We start from the raw sequence: 17,945 nt of genomic DNA, 5'->3' as shown, positions 1-17,945 counted from the left end.
CCCGGGTGACTGGCAGTTTTCATGGTCTAGGGCCGAGACGATGGCATGGGGCCTAGAGCATGAGGTAGAGCGGAATGCAGACCACGCCGCTGGATGCCGAGACCCTGCTCTCCGAGGGAGGCATCTGTGTCGTGCTGTGAGGGCTGAGGACGGGGCCCTAGTCTCTGGTTTTCTGGTCTTCCCATCCTTATCTCTGTCCCCCACGGAGGTGACTGAGCTGCTAGCGAGTTGTCCTGTCCCAGGTACTTGAGTTTTGGAAAAGCTGGCTCACGCCCATCCATCTCACAGCCCTTCCCTGGGGACAGTCGCTTCCACCTTGACACCTCACTCTCAGTTGAATAACTCAAGCTTGGTCATCTTCAGACTCTAATTCTTGAGTAGACCCAGAACGGCTTAGCCCAAGTCTAGTTGCAGCTGCCTTGGCAAGTCCCCATTTGCTCAGGCAGCCCTGAATGGGCCTGTTTACAGGAATGGTAAATTGGGATCGGAAGGAATATAGCTTCCAGCTTCATAGGCTAGGGTGACCACGGCTTAGGAAACAGGGAAAGAAAGCAAGGCCCTTTTCCTGCCTTTCCCGGGGGAGGCCAGTGGGGAAGGGCTGTCACCTCTTCCCCATCTGCATGAGTTCTGGAACTCTGTCCTGTTGGCTGCTTGCTTCCAGCTCCCCCCGATCTCCATCGCAGCGGGTTCCTCCTGTCTTTTCTACAGTGTCCTAAAACATCCTGCCCCTACCCTCTCCCAAAGGTCAATTTTAATTCTCACCAAGTTTTGCACACCTCTGTATGTCGCTTGATGTCTTAGACACGAGCCCTTTCCTAAACTGTTCAGCGCTCTCTTTTCCTTTGGGTGGTTGTTGCAAGAGTGATGACATGACTGTCCCCAGGCCTGTCTCCCTGAAGCGTCTGTGCTGTCAGGACAGCCCTGGGCAGAGATGAGGCAGGGGTGAGGCGTGCGTGTGCTTTTCCTCCTTGTTGGATGTCTTCCATATCATCTGTTTCCATAGCTACAATCCATCCCTTGGCCTTAACTTTGGAATTTGGAGATTATATGCAAACATGTGTAAAGGCTCATGAATATGGATGACACTGGAATTTTATAAATTCTAAAATAAAACCCGAAACCAGATGTAGCATGCTGGGACTCATTTTGTCACGCTGCCGCCTGTGTGTTCTCTTTCTCGTCACCCTGGAGTGGTGACTGGCATCTGTGGGTAGTTCGTCTTTGGTGTGATTTTCTCAGCAGTTCTCAACACTGTGTTCAACGGCCCCTCGGGAGCCACATTGAGGGAGACCCAGGTGTGGTCATGGCAAGAGGGTGGCTGCCTGTCCCTGTCCTCTGGCTGCCAGACAGTCAGCAGCTGCCCTGCAGCCCTCCTCATTGAGGGTGGACAACCGTCCTTGTGGAGCAGCACCTGCCACTCCCTTTTAGGACTCTGCCAGCCTCAGTGGCATTCCTGGCACCCTGGACCCGGCCCGTGAGTTATGACGAGCTGAGTTGGGTGGTGGGGGGTGCAGGTGGAGGCCTCAGCTGGAGGAGGAGGAGGGAGGGGCGTTGAGTGGGAGGAGCCACCCCAGTCACCTGAGTGGCAGGAGATACCAGGAAGAGTCAAGAGGGAATAGGTGTTCCTGCTGCTGACTGGGCTGGTCCCCACCTGGGAAGACGGGTGTGGCAGTTCCTCTTAAAGCCAAACATGTTGGCCGGGTACGGTGGCTCACGCCTGTAATCCCAGCACTTTGGGAAGCCGAGGTGGGCGGATCACGAGGTCAGCAGATCAAGACCATCCTGGCTAACGGGGTGAAACCCCGTCTCTATTAAAAATGCAAAAAATTAGCTGGGTGTGGTGGCGGGCACCTGTAGTCCCAGCTACTCGGGAGGCTGAGGCAGGAGAATGGCGTGAACCCGGGAGGCAGAGCTTGCAGTGAGCCGAGATCGTACCACTGCACTCCAGCCTGGGCGACAGAGCGAGACTCCATCTCAAAAAAACAAAAAATGCCGAACATGTTTATCCCTGACCTAGCAGTTCTGTTGGGCCCTAAATATGCAACCCACAGCAAAGCACACAACTGCAAAATGACCCTAAGCCAAACACGAAGCAGCCCAGCAGCCAGGAGGGGCTGAGATGGATGCTCGGCACGGATGGAGCTCGCGCGATGTCCCGTGGCAGACGCCAAATGCAAAGTCCCCAGTTCCATCTCTGCTTGGTGGCCAAGGTGGTGGCTACTCTGGATGGGAAAGGGTCACAGGCAGGGTAGGGCGCATGTGGGCATCAGGGCCCTGGATGGGAGAGGGTCACAGGGTAGGGCGCACGTGGGCATCAGGGCGCTTCCACGTCGGGTGATGTGGAACTTGCCTTTTACCCACATGCTGGTTACAACAGTTTGTTCACCTGGAAGCCTGTATGAACTGAGCATTTTCGTACGTTTCAATAAATTCACCTTAAAACTTTGGAGTTTAAGACAGCAACAATAAAAAGCAACCAGCTGGAAGGAAGTACACGTGGGTTTGTAGTAAGCACTGTGCTGAGCGAAAGCACACGTGGAATGGCTGAGCTCCCCGTGTGTGTAAAGTTTCCAAGGTTCCCGCCCCGGGCCGTGTGTGCTGTCCACCATGCTCCAGCCGGTGGTGTCCAGCCCCAGGGCCCTGTGAGCCCGCATCCCTGCCGGAAGAGCCCTTCCATGGAGGCAGGGCACAGTGCTCCTAAGAGGCAGGTGAACAAGTAGCAAATCCTCAAGAAATGCTACAAGCAAGCACGCCGCCCTCAGGCCAGGCATCACGGTGGGTGAAATAGAACGCAGGTGAGGATGTTCAGAAAGAGGCCTTTTCTGTGGAGTAAGTTTGGCAGTACTCATCAAAGCACATTAAAACCACATGTTCTTTTTGTGTGTGTGTTCCCGAGACGGAGTCTTGCTCTGTCGCCCAGGCTGTAGTGCAGTGTCGAGATCTCAGCTCACTACAACCCCCGCCTCCCGGGTTCAAACGATTCTCCTGCCTCAGCCTCCCAAATAGCTGGGATTACAGATGCCCGCCGCCACACCCAGAATAATTTTTGCATTTTTAGTAAAGACAGGGTTTCACCATGTTGGACAGGCTAGTCCCGAACTCCTGACCTTGTAATCCTCCCGCCTCAGCCTCCCAAAGTCCTGGGATTACAGGTGTGAGCCACCACACTCAGCTAAAAACCACATATTCTTTTTGACACTTAAGTTCCACTTGTAGAACTGCAAGGACATCAATACAGATGAGCACAGATCCATTTTTTAGCAAGCAGACGGCCACACTGGGATTGCTGCGGGGTAGCAAGTTAGCCAGGGGCAGCTTCATGTGGCTCCCCAGCACTGGGCAGAACTGCACGTCACATTATGATCCAGCGTGGAAAACAATTATGTATGAACACAAACTTCTGGGGGAAGAGCCACCAGATGTTACAGGTATACACGTTTCCTCCTCTCATCCCAAAACCTCCCCCATTTGGGTGCTTGCTGGGTACTAGGCCCCAAGGAACAGAGGTAAAAACAGCAAGAGGGGCCCTGGGCCAGGGGCCAGGAGCTGGGAGAGGGAGGGAAGTTGGGCAAGGATCAAAAGGACACATGTAATTGCTGCAGAATGCAAGTAAAGCGGCACTGTCAGAGGCTGCCTGTAGTGGCTAGGGGGAAAGCAGAGCCTGATTCAAGAAACAGAAGAATCCAGAGGACCCAGATAACTGGGAATGGAGAGAGGGGCTGAACAGACCTTTGCTGTGGCCTGGGACACAGAGCTGCAGGGTCCGAGAGCTGGGGCATGTGGGTGATGTCCCTGCGCGGACAGGGCAGGAAGAGGCGGGTGGGTCCAGAGGACACGAGGGAGAACGGCCCTGCGCTCTGCAACATTCGAAGGTCACCAGGTGTAAGAGGAGAGGGTGATGTGGCCAGGGGCGGCAAGGACCACAAAGCCCACCTGCCTGAGGAGAACTGTCGTGTCCAGGGGCCTGGGGAGGCCACTGAGGGACAGGGTCCCTTGGGTGCAGGGGCCCCTTGGGCTTATGTCTGGGAGCAGGAAACAAAGAGGGCCTTGTGAGCTGACGGTCCCTCCCTGCCGGGGATGGAGTGACAGGCGCTCTGAGGAGGGAAGCCGGCGCTGGGGGGAAGCAGGCAATGTGCCCAGAGATGAGGCACAACAGCAGCCAGCGGTTCACACAACCGCTGCCTGAGGGAAGAGGAAAAGGACGCTGCTTGCAGGGCTCAGGAGGGGCCACTCCCCTAAGGACCACCAGATGTCCTTCCAGGCGTCACTGCTGCAGCTGGCTGGCCTTGGGAACCGTGAAGGGTGTCCAGTGGGAGCTGAGCTGGGGAGAGGGTTGGGGGCAGGGACAAGTCAGACTAGGGCCGGGAGCAGGCCATGGCCACGAGGCACAGCGGGCGGCTGGGCAGGGCCCTGTGACCTCAGGGAGTGCACGGGGCAGGGGCCTGGCTGCTCCCAGACTTGCCTCTGAGCCCTGGGGCTGCTCATCCTTTGTTCCGTTCGTTCCAAAAAGAACCTGTCCCCAAAAAAGGGCAGCAAGAGGAAGAGGGATGTGACTAAGTGTCCGGAGGTAGAGCAGCCACTGACAAGGATAGGGAGAGGGCTGGGGGGAGGGCCGAGACTGGGCTGTACAGTTCACCTCATTCTCAGCCAGTGCCTGCTTAGCCAGGTAGTACTCCCGCTTCACTTTGATCTCCACAGACTCTGGGATGTCAGGCACCAGGAGGTCCAGGAGGCGGCCAACGGAGAAAACCACATGCTGGGAGCAGAGGAAGGCACTCACGCCCACCCAAACGCCCAGAGTGGCCTTCACAGGGCCAGGCAGGCCGGGGCTCCGGCACCTGCTCCCAGCTGTGGGTGGTGTCTGAAAGCAGCTGTGCAGGAAAAGGAACCCCAGAAAGGGCAGAGGCCACCCCAGCTTTCGTGGCCCTGGGGCTCCTGTGGAGACACCCACAATGTCCACACCACAACCCAGGGATGAGGCCAGGCAGGGAAAACGCAGGTGCAGAGAAGAGCTCTGATTTGACCAAGATGACACAGCAGGAAGTGACGGCACCGACCCCTCACCACGTGCTCGAATTAGGCAAAGCACAGGGTCGGGGCATCATGCCATGGATGGGAGAACCAGCAGGTGCCTCGGCTACCTCAAACACAATGACGAAGGCCAGGCGGATGGCAAGAAGATTCCAGTAGGTCTGGGAATAATGTCCATCGTCATCCCGGAAAGCCCGATACCTGCAGCAGACACAGGACTCAGTGCGCGCAGCCAGGGCTGAGTGTTGGCTGGGCAGGTGCCTCTGGAATTAGCCTATCTCCCCCTTTTCCACCGTTTCGCTCTCTCATCCCATGTTCCTGGCCCGGCTCTTCATCGAGGGTGCCTGAAATGGGAATTCTTCCCAAACAGGATACTCTGACAATACCTTTAACTGGTGGGTTCCAAAGGTGGATGTGCTGGGTTGTCCCCCATTGGGCTAAACTGGACCCTCCCCACCCCCCAGGTGGCAAATGCTTTATTTTCTAGTAGATGTGACAGTCCAGTACGTCTGTGCTTCTACGGATGACATCAGTCTACTTACACGGTGAAAATCCGCCGATTGCTGACCTCTGTGAGATCAGCAGTTCACCTGCTCAGAGACTGTCCCTGCCCAGCAGAGCCCTCCCTCCCTATCATAAGCCACATTCAGCTTCACTTGCTATTTCAGACTTTGACATCTTCCTGTGTCTCTGTCCCATGGTAAAGATGTGACATTCCATTTTCTAATATAAAGTTACATGTTGCACTCCATGAAAACTATTACCAGGGTCAACTTTGTAGGAAAATAAAAAAAACAAAAAACCAAATATTGCAAGTTAAAAATATAGCCATTGGAAAAAAAATCCCTCAAATGAATGGAATAAACTTTTAAGTGGCCAGACACAGCAGAAGAGAGACTGGGGACTGGGAGACAGTGACGACGAGACCACCCTGCAGCAACATACAGAGCACACTTGGGGGGAAGCAGGCCACTGCCCAGTGGGAGTTCCAGACGACAATGGACAAGCAGAGAAGCACTGCTGGAAGGAGTAGGATGGAGACATTTCCAGAACTAAACAAAGACGTAACTCTTTCAGCCGGGCGCGGTGGCTCATGCCTATAATCCCAGCACTTTATTTATTTATTTATTTATTTATTTATTTATTTATTTATGAGACGGAGTCTCGATCTGTTGCCCAGGCTGGAGTGCAGTGGCGTGATCTTCGCTTACTGCAACCTCCGCCTCCTGGGTTCAAGCGATTCTCCTGCCTCAGCCTCCTGAGTAGCTGGGACTACAGGCCCGTGCCACAATGCCCAGCTAATTTTTTGTATTTTTAGTCAAGACGGGGTTTCACCGTGTTAGCCAGGATGGTCTCAATCTTCTGACTTTGTGATCCACCGGCCTCGGCCTCCCACAGTGCTGGGAATACAGGCATGAGCCCCCGCGCCCGGCCATCCCAGTGCTTTAGAAGGCTGAGACAGGTGGATCACTTGAGGTCAGGAGTTCGAAACTAGCCTGGCCAACATGGTGAAACCTCCGTCTCTACTAAAAATATAAAAGAGTAGCTGGGCATGGTGACAGGCACCTGTAATCCCAGCTACTCAGGAGGCTGAGGCAGGAGAATCGCTTGAACCTGGGAGGTGGAGGTTGCAGTGAGCCAAAATCATGCCACTGCACTCCAGCCTTGGCGACAAGAGGAAAACTCCATCTCAAAAGAAAAAAAAGAAATAATCCCTTCCCTAGGCCAAGTGCAGTGGCTCAACACTTTGGGAGGCCGAGGTGGGCAGATCACCTGAGGTTCGGAGTTTGAGACCAGCCTGGCCAACATGGTGAAACCTTTGTCTCTACTAAAAATACAAAAAAAAAAAAAAAAAATCACCTGGGTGTGGTAGCGCATGCCTGTAATCCCAGCTACTTGGCAGGCTGATGCACAAGAACCCAGGAGGCGGGGGTTGCAGTGAGCCCAGATCACGCCACTGTACTCCAGCCTGGGTGACAGAGCAAGACTCTGTCTCAAAGAAAAAAGAGAATAGGACGGGCGCGAAAGGTGGCTCAGGCTTGTAATCCCAGCACTTTGGGAGGCCGAGGCAGGCAGATCACCTGAGGTCAGGAGTTCAAGACCAGCTTTGCCCACATGGTGAAACCTCATCTCTACTAAATATACAAAAATTAGCCAGGCGTGGTGGTGGGCGCCTGTAATCCCAGCTACTTGTGAGGCTGAGGCAGGAGAATCACTTGAACCCGGGAGGTGGAGGTTGCGTGCAGTGAGCCAAGATCACGCCATTGCACTCCAGCCTGGGCAACAGAGCAAGACTCCGTCTCAAAAAAATAATAATAAAATAAAAAAATAAAAATATCATTTTCTTTGATTTGTTTCACCAGCAGGCATCTGCAAAGGTAGTGCCTTTTTCTTTTTTTCTTTCTTTTTTTCCTGAGACAGCGTCTCATTCTGTTGCCCAGGCTGGAGTGCAGTGGCGCTATCTCGGCTCACTGCAACCTCCGCCTCCCGAGTTGAAATGATCCTCCTGCCCCAGCCTCCAGAGCAGCTGAGATTACAGGCGTGAACTGCCACAGCCAGGTTTTGTTTGTTGTTGTTCTTGTTTTTCTGAGACGGAGTCTTGCTCTGTTGCCCAGGCTGGAGTGCAGTGGCACAATCTCGGCTCACTGAAAGCTCTGCCTCCTGGATTCACGCCATTCTCCCGCCTCAGCCTCCCGAGTAGCTGGGACTACAGGCGTCCACCACCACGCCCAGCTAATTTTTGTATTTTTAGTAGAGATGGGGTTTCATGGTGTTAACCAGGATGGTCTTGGCCTCCCAAAGTGCTGGGATCATAGGCATGAGCCACCGTGTGCAGCCTTTTTTTGTATTTTTAACAGGGATGGAGTTTCGCCATGTTGGTCAGGCTGGTCTCGAACTCCTGACCTCAAATGATCCATCTGCCTAGGACTCCCAAAGTGCTGGGATTATAAGCATGAGGTACCGTGCCCAGCCAGAAAAATTCTTAAATGCTATGAATGCTTCCAATCAGAAAAGCCAAGTCACAAAAGAATAATATTTCCAAAAACCTGAGAGAAAATAACTCGACCTATACTTTTATATCCGCTATTTGAAGGACAAAAATGCATGGCGATATTATCATACATATGCGTGATACATATCTCTATGCATAAATATGTGTATGCATTTCTGCATGTGAAGACCCCACTAACCACATACCTTTACTGAAAGAATTACTAAAGGATATACTTCAGCAAGAAAAAAAAGACTCGGAGAAGGCAATACATAAGAAATTACTGTAACCACAGAAGTTAACAAAATACACAAATAAATTTGATGAACAGATGACTGAAAATGTTTTTTCATGTGTGTTTTTAACAGTAAAACTAAAACTCCATGTAACAATAATAAGATGGAGAGATTGGTGCTTACTAGGTGGTAAGGCATGTGAAGATCCTAGTCATATACAGAGGAAACAAAACTGAGTTCATTCAGGCTTTGTTAGGATAATATATAGTTTAGAACGTGTGCTAGCCGGGTGTGGTGGCTTGTGCCTGTAATCCCAGTGCTTTGGGAGGCCAGGGCATTGCTTGAGGCCAGGAGTTTGAGACTAGCCTGAGTAACATAACATAGCAAGACCCCATCTCTTTAAAGAAAAAAAAAAAAAAAAGCCAGGCCTGGGGGCACACGCCTGTAGTTCTGGCTTGTCGGGAAGCTGAGGTGGGAGGATTGCTTGAGCCCAGGAATTCTAGGGTGCAGTGAGCTATAATTGTGGCACTGCATTCTAGAATGGGATACAGAGCAAGACCCAGTATCTAAAAAAAAAAGAAAAAAGAAAAGAATGTATGCTAAACATATGAGTAACCCCTAAAATAATAGAAATATATGCCATCGGTTCCAAATAAGCAAAAGAATAATAATAATAAAAAAAACAGAACACTTTTACCCATCCACCAGAAGTCAGGAGAGGAGGAATAAAAAATATAAAGAATAAAAGGAAAAAGTAAGTATCCATTATGAAGAGATCACAAGTATGAATTCGTACGCAACTAAAAAGCTCAAAATACATAGAGCAAAAGCAAAACCTGAGAGAGACCGACATGAAAAGACTGATAACCCTATGGTTTCGTAATTTTACTGCTGAGATTTGCTCCAAAATTAGGAGACTGTGATGCTTTTCAAGTTTATTGAAACACATGCAAAACTTCATTGTAACCAGATCACAAAGGAAGTCTCCACAACTGCGGGTGAAGTACATCCTACCTGCTCTGCAGGTTCTATTATGGTATGAGGCCACCACTTCTTCTGTTGTCCTTCCCAGTTTCTCCCCAACCTCCCCTTTTCCCTAGTTTATAAGACAGGAGAAAAGGAAGAAAGCAAAAAGCTGGAAAGAAACGGAAGATAAATAGCTAGATGACCCTGGCGCCACCAACTGGCCCTGGCGGTTCAAATAACAATAATATTAACCCCTGACCAAAACTACTGGTGTTGTCTGTGAATTCCAGACGCTTATGAGAAAGCACCGTAAAACTTTTTGTACCGTTAGCTGATGTATGTAGCCCACAGTCGCGTTCCTCACGCTTACTTCATCTATTATGACTCTTTCACGTAGACCCCTTAGAGTTGTAAGCCCTTCAAAGGGCTAAGAATTTCTTTTTCGGCGAGCTCCGCTCTTAAGACACGAGTCGGCCCACGCCCCCGGCCGAATAAAAAAACCTCTTCCTTCTTTAATCCGGTGTCTGAGGAGTTTTGTCTGCGACTCGTCCTGCTACACTATGACCAACGAGCAATTCACCTAGAATCCACGATTTGCCCTCCAGCCCCGCAAAGCTCCGTCCCTTACCGCGGGGAACCTCCCCGCAGCCCCTGCCCACGGCGCCCCCAGCTCCCTCCCTCCCCCGGCCTTGCCCCGCGGCGCCCGCCCCTCCCGGCTCCCCACCGCCGCACCCCTACCCCACCCGAGCCCCGCTCCGCCTCGTCCTCGTGCGCCCGCGGCCCCCTCCACCTGGCGCGGGGCTCACCTGCACGTGCGGTTGTGCGCGGCGGCGAAGGAGGACGGGGCTCGCGCCAGCGTGAAGTTGAGGAAGCCGCGCAGGTCGTGGGCGCGGGTCCACCGGTAGTAGGCGCGCGGCAGGAAGTCGGACGAGAAGGCCAGGAGGAAGGCCTGGGCGCCGGAGGGGTCAGCGCGAGGCGGCCCCCGGCTCCGCCCCTGCGCGCCCCCGCTCCGCCCCTGCGCGCCCCCGCTCCGCCCCTGCGCGCCCCCGCTCCGCCCCTGCGCGCCCCCGCTGCCCCCCCGCCCCTGCGCGCCCCCGCTGCCTCCGCCCCTGCGCGCCCCCGCTGCCTCCGCCCCTGCGCGCCCCCGCTGCCTCCGCCCCTGCGCGCCCCCGCTCCGCCCCTGCGCGCCCCCGCTGCCTCCGCCCCTGCGCGCCCCCGCTGCCTCCACCCCTGCGCGCCCCCGCTGCCCCCCCCGCCCCTGCGCGCCCCCGCTGCCCCCCCCGCCCCGCCCCTGCGCGCCCCCGCTCCGCCCCCCGCCCCGCGCTCCCGCCCGGGCCTCACGTTGCTGATGACCGCCAGGTGCGTGAGGCCCGCCAGGATGTGGAACCAGATGCCGATGTCCTGGGCGCGCTCGGCCACCGGGCGCCGGTACTCGCAGACGAACTTGCGCGCGTCCAAGCGGATCTCCACCCAGTTGTTGAGCAGGGCGAAGAGCGGCGCGAGCGGACAGGCGGCCACGAAGATGGTGACGAAGCCGAACTGCAGCACTGCGGGGAGGGGGTCACGGCCGGGCTCTCCGCCACCGTCCGCCCTCAGCCCTCGGAACGCGCCCCCCGCGGAGGACCGGCCGGTCCACGTGGTGCCGCCACCCCATCGCGGCTCATTCCGCCCCCACCTCCTGGTCTCCCTCGTCCTGGACCGCGCAGCGCCAGGGCCGCCTCTCCTGACCGGCCTCGGGCCGGCTGTCCTGCCCTGCGCTCCGTGTTTCTGGCTGGTCACGGGCCTTCTCCGGCTCGGTGAGCTCAGGAACTAACTCAGGGCAGGCGTGGGGGCAGAAACCTTCTGATTTTACAACCAGCTTCTCCAGTCACCCCACAGGGGAGCTGTTAGGAGAGGGCTCTTTGGAAGGGGTTTCTGGGTCTTCGCCGAGAATTACTAGTGAGATCATTGGGGTCCAGGGTTCAGTGGAGGAGGGTCAGGGTGTCCACTCCTCGCCCTGGGAACTGGCCTGCTCCCTTTCCACAGATGCCGCGGCTACGCTGGGGAGCTCCGGGGCCTGCCGGCTCACATGCCCGCTTGCTAGGTTAAGAGCTGCCTGCCGGGCACAGTTTCTCACGCCTGTAATCCCCAGCACTTTGGGAGGCTGAGGCAGGTGGATCACCTGAGGTCAGGAGTTCGAGACCAGCCTGGCCAACACGGTGAAACTCCGCCTCTACTAAAAATACAAAATTAGCCGGGCGTGATGGTGGGCGCCTGTAATCCCAGCTACTCGGGAGGCTGAGGCAGGAGAATTGCTTGAACCTGGGAGGTGGAGGTTGGAGTGAGCCGAGATGGCGCCACTGCACTCCAGCCTGGGCGACAGAGGGAGACTCCGTCTCAAAAAACAAAACAAAAACAAACAAACACACTGCCTGATGATTCCTTCTCCCTTTTGTCAGCTCAGAGTCAGACCCTGCACTGCAGGGACGGCACAGGTGATACCCACCCTCCAGAGTACACCACCCGTGCAGGCAGTGAGCCCCTGGCACTGGCCACCACCTGGTAAGGTGACAGTGGTAGGTCTGCAAATAGCGTGGGCATTGAGATTTCTGGGAACATTGGCTCTCCAGGCCGCTGCCTCCCACCGTGGCTTCACCCTTGGAGGACTTCTGTCAGCCCCCAGGGCCTGCTCTCCTAATTCTTTCCTTGCTCTGGCCCATGCTTTCTAGGTCCAGGGACCCCAGGGGAGCTCTGCAACGGCCCCGGGGGCCTCCTCCCCGTGTCGGTGCCCCTCTGTCCTCAGCCAACCCTCCTGGGCACTCTCAGGGGAAAAGAATTCCTTTCTGGATTCTCCACAGGCCCGACCCTCTGTCCCCACCCCACCCCACAGCACATTTCAGGGCAGATGCAGACACAGGAATGTCAGGCTGGGAGGCCCCTGAGCAGAGTGGCTGCCCATCCCTGCCCACGGCGCCAGCCATCGCCGCAGCTGCTAACGGGCTCCTACCCATTTCCAGGTACTCGTCGAACAGACCCTCACAGGGCACAAGCTCATAGTCGGCCTCCCAGGGCCCCTGGCTAGCCCCTGCAGAAGCTCCCGCCTTCCTCTTCTTGGAGCGAAGCCAGAACTTCTGCCACCAGCCCTTTAGCTTCCTGGGGACGGGAATACAGGAAAATGGCCTTTGATCCAACACGGGTCTCAGTGGCTGCTATAGTCCTGGGGGAGATGTGGCCGGGACAAGCCTGTTGCTTTGCAATTGAAGGGCAGCAGGGAGGGATGGGGTCTGGGGCCGAGGGGTGGACACAGTGAGAGCCAACAGCTTTGCAGGCCGGACTCAGTGAAAGCGTCTGTGTCTGTTGGTCAGATGTGGGAGGGCAGTCCACCCGCCCAGCCCCCCGCATTGTTCCGTAAGGCTTTAGGGGTAATGGGCTCCTCCCGGAATTGCAAAGCAGTGCCAAGAGCTCTGCCAAGGTTGGGAGGGAGTGGACGAGGACGGCTGTGGTGTCCCAGGGAAAGCAGATGTGGAGGCCCACGTGTTGGGTTCGTCCTACACAGGGGCATGTGTGCATGTTGCCTTATCACACTGTCACTCATCCGTGCCCTGCTCCTGCCGGGCACAGAGCTCCACCCTGCACCTTATGGTCTTGTGGTTTCACAGCACCAATAGTTCCAAGAGGCAGGGCCATCTCTCGGGATGTGGCATGGCCACCATCTCCCAACTGCTATTTGTGGTGGCCCAGAAATGTCAGTGCTGATTTGGGAGCTGCCTTCTGGGGGCAGATCAGGTGTTCAGGGGGCGCTGGGAGGGCGTTCAGGTCAGTCTGGCCTTGAGCGGGAGGCGAGGCCCTGGGCAGCCTCTTTGAAGGACTCTGGCTATGGGAGCCTTGTGGTCAGGGTGTCCCTGGCAGGGGCATCTGAGGCAGACGTGTGTCTGAGGATCAACCCTGGGGCCTCCTTTTCCTCCTCCCTCTTGTGCTGCGTTGGGGGCTGGGGATGCCAAGGAATACTCTGGCCCAGCCGCAGCATCTCTGAACGGACAGAGCCAACACCCCAGCCTTGGGCCCAGGAGCCCAGACCCCCTCCCCAGCCAAAGCTGGTCCCAGGGGTAGCGTCTCCCACAACCACAACCCAGAAGACCTCAGCCAGCCACAGGGCAGCTGCAGGGCGGGCAGCCCAGAGCCCGGGGCAGACGGCCGGGCACACTCCCCCTCCCCCTCCCCAGGCAAGGTGCCTTCCCTTCACCTCTTCTCCCAGCTAGGGCCGGGCTGGAGGCTGCTACTGCCAGGTGCTCTGGGGTCCCTCGGTCCTTGGATGCCACCCAGGGAGGAGTGGAGGACTCACGGGATGAGGGCTTCCTGCATGTTGTTGATGACCTGCTTGCCCACCATGATGACCAGGAGCTCCTGTGCCAGCTCGATGAGGCAGCCTCCAGCCGCGCACTGCGGCAGCAGGGCTCAGGTGAGCTGGGAGAGGGGACCAGCCACTCACCCACCCATCCCTTCTTGTCTCAAAGCTGGCCCTCATCCCGGCCCCCACCTCCCTTCTGACATGCCTTGGGCACCTGGAGGGTTGCAGAGATGCTCCCACCATAACACCCCTCCCGACCTCACAGGAGCCCCCAGGTCCAGCTGGAAGACTGCATTGGAAAGCTGCAGGGGGCACTGCTATATGTACCTAATGGCACCCCAGTTTTCCTTTGGAGACCCACAAGGGGTTACATGGGGCTGACTGTAGCCTCTGGCTTCAAGACAGACCCACGAGGCAGGCCCCACCAATCGGTGACCCAGTTCGAGCCAGTGGGAGGTGGAGTTCCTGGGAACACGTGCCTTGCAAGGGGTGCTAAGTCCGAGAGTGTCGGCCGCACTGCAGGGCACCTTCCCTCCAGATGGGGATAATCTTTCTGAGAACACAGGCAATGCTGGGAATAGCAGTGCAGCATTTTTAACGCCTGGATCATTCATACCTAAGCCCGCGTAGCCCTGAGCATTTTCAGTACAGGAGCCAAGAAAACTCCCTGCAGCCTCCACCTCCTGGGTTCAAGCAATTCTTCTGCCTCAGCCTCCCGAGTAGCTGGGACTACAGGTGCGTGCCATCACGCCTGGCTAATTTTTGCATTTTTAGTAGAGACGGGATTTCACCATATTGGCCAGGCTATTCTCAAACTCCCGACCTCATGATCCACCTGCCTTGGCCTCCCAAAGTGCTGGGATTACAGGCATGAGCCACCACGCCTGGCCAAAAACTCCCTTTTTCGTTTAAGCCAGTTTGAGTTGGGAACTTTTCCCACTTACAATTGAGAGCCCTCTGGCTGGTCCATTGTGGCACCCGCAGCCACACTCCCCACTCCATCCCCAGCCTTCCCTTTCCCCTCTCACATGAAATGGACACCACCCCTTCGGGGGCAGCCACTTTGCAGTTGGGCTGGCTCATGGCCCAGGCCCCATGCGAAGTTTCTCTCCTCCTCCTCCTCTTCCAAAAGGAGAAGAGGTCTTTCAGGCGAGGGGTCACTCAGCAGGGGTCCACTTAGGTCCCAGCCCAGCCCAGAGGCCACCTGTGGATGGCTCCAGATGCACCCACCCTGCTGCCTGCGACCCCAGCTGCTGGGACATGCCTGGCCCTCACCCAGGAGGGGCTGTGCGTCGGGAACAGTTTTGAGGGCTTCTCTACGGTGTCTTGGAGGGGCTGTGGCACAGTGGAGACTACTTCTGGGGTGATGCACACGTCAGTTACTTGCACCAGAATCTCTGTCTTGGGGTCTGCTTTGCAGGGACCCCCATGACAACAACGCTTCATCCTCCACCAGGTGAACTTCCATTTGCTTTCTGAAAAACCAGGTTCACGCCTGGCTCTCAGAGATACGGAGTCACTAAGGCTCTTAGAGATACAGTCACAGGCAGAGCCCACTGTGCTGATGGGGAGAGGACAGCTGGCCACAGGGAGATCCCTGACAGCCATGGCGGCAGCACGCCAAGCCTGTGAGGAGGCCAGCCCCTGCGACCCCTGTGTGCCATGAGGAGGCCAGCCCCTGCGACCCCTGTGTGCCATGAGGAGGCCAGCCCCTGCGGGCCTGTGTGCCATGAGGAGGCCAGCCCCTGCGACATCTGTGTGCCATGAGGAGGCCAGCCCCTGCGACATCTGTGTGCCATGAGGAGGCCAGCCCCTGCGACATCTGTGTGCCATGAGGAGGCCAGCCCCTGCGACATCTGTGTGCCATGAGGAGGCCAGCCCCTGCGACATCTGTGTGCCATGAGGAGGCCAGCCCCTGCGACATCTGTGTGCCATGAGGAGGCCAGCCCCTGCGACATCTGTGTGCCATGAGGAGGCCAGCCCCTGCGACATCTGTGTGCCATGAGGAGGCCAGCCCCTGCGGGCCTGTGTGCCATGAGGAGGCCAGCCCCTGCGACATCTGTGTGCCATGAGGAGGCCAGCCCCTGCGGGCCGTGTGCCATGAGGAGGCCAGCCCCTGCGGGCCTGTGTGCCATGAGGAGGCCAGCCCCTGTGACATCTGTGTGCCATGAGGAGGCCAGCCCCTGTGACATCTGTGTGCCATGAGGAGGTCAGCCCCTGCGGGCCTGTGTGCCATGAGGAGGCCAGCCCCTGCGGGCCTGTGTGCCATGAGGAGGCCAGCCCCTGCGGGCCTGTGTGCCATGAGGAGGCCAGCCCCTGCGACATCTGTGTGCCATGAGGAGGCCAGCCCCTGCGGGCCTGTGTGCCATGAGGAGGCCAGCCTCTGCGGGCCTGTGTGCCATGAGGAGGCCAGCCCCTGTGGGCCTGTGTGCCATGAGGAGGCCAGCCCCTGTGACATCTGTGTGCCATGAGGAGGCCAGCCCCTGTGACATCTGTGTGCCATGAGGAGGCCAGCCTCTGCGGGCCTGTGTGCCATGAGGAGGCCAGCCTCTGCTGGCCTGTGTGCCATGAGGAGGCCAGCCCCTGCGGGCCTGTGTGCCATGAGGAGGCCAGCCCCTGCGACATCTGTGTGCCATGAGGAGGCCAGCCCCTGCGGGCCTGTGTGCCATGAGGAGGCCAGCCCCTGCGACATCTGTGTGCCATGAGGAGGCCAGCCCCTGCGGGCCTGTGTGCCATGAGGAGGCCAGCCCCTGCGACATCTGTGTGCCATGAGGAGGCCAGCCCCTGCGGGCCTGTGTGCCATGAGGAGGCCAGCCCCTGCGACATCTGTGTGCCATGAGGAGGCCAGCCCCTGCGGGCCTGTGTGCCATGAGGAGGCCAGCCCCTGCGACATCTGTGTGCCATGAGGAGGCCAGCCCCTGCGGGCCTGTGTGCCATGAGGAGGCCAGCCCCTGCGACATCTGTGTGCCATGAGGAGGCCAGCCTCTGCGGGCCTGTGTGCCATGAGGAGGCCAGCCTCTGCTGGCCTGTGTGCCATGAGGAGGCCAGCCCCTGCGGGCCTGTGTGCCATGAGGAGGCCAGCCCCTGCGACATCTGTGTGCCATGAGGAGGCCAGCCCCTGCGGGCCTGTGTGCCATGAGGAGGCCAGCCCCTGCGACATCTGTGTGCCATGAGGAGGCCAGCCCCTGCGGGCCTGTGTGCCATGAGGAGGCCAGCCCCTGCGACATCTGTGTGCCATGAGGAGGCCAGCCCCTGCGGGCCTGTGTGCCATGAGGAGGCCAGCCCCTGCGACATCTGTGTGCCATGAGGAGGCCAGCCCCTGCGGGCCTGTGTGCCATGAGGAGGCCAGCCCCTGCGACATCTGTGTGCCATGAGGAGGCCAGCCCCTGCGGGCCTGTGTGCCATGAGGAGGCCAGCCCCTGCGACATCTGTGTGCCATGAGGAGGCCAGCCCCTGCGGGCCTGTGTGCCATGAGGAGGCCAGCCCCTGTGGGCCTGTGTGCCATGAGGAGGCCAGCCCCTGTGACATCTGTGTGCCATGAGGAGGCCAGCCTCTGCGGGCCTGTGTGCCATGAGGAGGCCAGCCTCTGCTGGCCTGTGTGCCATGAGGAGGCCAGCCCCTGCGGGCCTGTGTGCCATGAGGAGGCCAGCCCCTGCGACATCTGTGTGCCATGAGGAGGCCAGCCCCTGCGGGCCTGTGTGCCATGAGGAGGCCAGCCCCTGCGACATCTGTGTGCCATGAGGAGGCCAGCCCCTGCGGGCCTGTGTGCCATGAGGAGGCCAGCCCCTGCGACATCTGTGTGCCATGAGGAGGCCAGCCCCTGCGGGCCTGTGTGCCATGAGGAGGCCAGCCCCTGCGACATCTGTGTGCCATGAGGAGGCCAGCCTCTGCGGGCCTGTGTGCCAGAGGCTCTGCGCCCACCGTAATGGCTCACACTTGTCTCAGGTGTGAATTGGGTTAAAATGGGGAAAGAGTAATACGGGCTGGGACAGCTGGGGTGGGGTAGGGTTTTTGGTTTGCTTTTTTATCAATTTTTGTGGCGATGAGGACTCACTATGTTGTCCAAGCTGGTCTCGTACTCTTGGGCTCAAGCGATCCTCCTCCCTCAGCCTCCCTAAGTGCTGAGATTACAGGCGTGAGCCGCTGTGCCCGGCCTGGAGTGTTTTGGGTGTGGTTCTGAATGGGGCATATCGGGGGTCAGAATAAGTGGTGAAGAGAGGCTGGGAGCCCTGAGTGGTCAGCTGCACAGCTGGCCCTGGCTGGGCGATGGAAGTAGCCGGTGGCGGGAGGAATTGCTGCAAATCAAAGCTCGAATGGAAGCGAGAGGAAGCACACAGCTCATCCCCCAGTCCCGGGCCTCAGGCACACTCACCTCCTCATTGCGGACTCCAAA

The 17,945-nt window shown here is 57.5% G+C and overlaps 1 protein-coding gene across 1 annotated transcript; it reads right to left on the bottom strand.

The window, feature by feature from the left end:
- Nucleotides 1-3,239: 3,239 nt before the first annotated feature.
- On the bottom strand, nt 3,240-15,995 carry ANO7 (anoctamin 7). Its single transcript, XM_063791786.1, has 7 exons — nt 12,212-15,995; nt 10,567-10,772; nt 10,032-10,174; nt 5,142-5,232; nt 4,637-4,756; nt 4,463-4,513; nt 3,240-4,321 (listed from the first exon to the last, which is right to left on the bottom strand). Exons 1-7 carry the CDS (start codon nt 12,213-12,215, stop codon nt 4,265-4,267), a joined length of 672 nt encoding a protein of 223 aa, XP_063647856.1. The 5' UTR covers nt 12,216-15,995; the 3' UTR covers nt 3,240-4,264.
- Between the last annotated feature and the right edge of the window lie 1,950 nt (nt 15,996-17,945).

Source organism: Pan troglodytes, chromosome 13, assembly GCF_028858775.2.
Source record: "Pan troglodytes isolate AG18354 chromosome 13, NHGRI_mPanTro3-v2.0_pri, whole genome shotgun sequence".
NCBI classification, from domain to species: domain Eukaryota; kingdom Metazoa; phylum Chordata; class Mammalia; order Primates; family Hominidae; genus Pan; species Pan troglodytes.
This window is presented reverse-complemented; position numbering and strand designations above follow the sequence as displayed.

Coding starts and splice junctions, on each gene's coding strand:
- ANO7 (XM_063791786.1), bottom strand. Junction 10,175..10,566: donor ACCTGGCGGTCATCAGCAAC/GTGAGGCCCGGG, acceptor TCCGGCGCCCAG/GCCTTCCTCCTGGCCTTCTC. Junction 4,514..4,636: donor AGGCACTGGCTGAGAATGAG/GTGAACTGTACA, acceptor TTTTGGGGACAG/GTTCTTTTTGGAACGAACGG.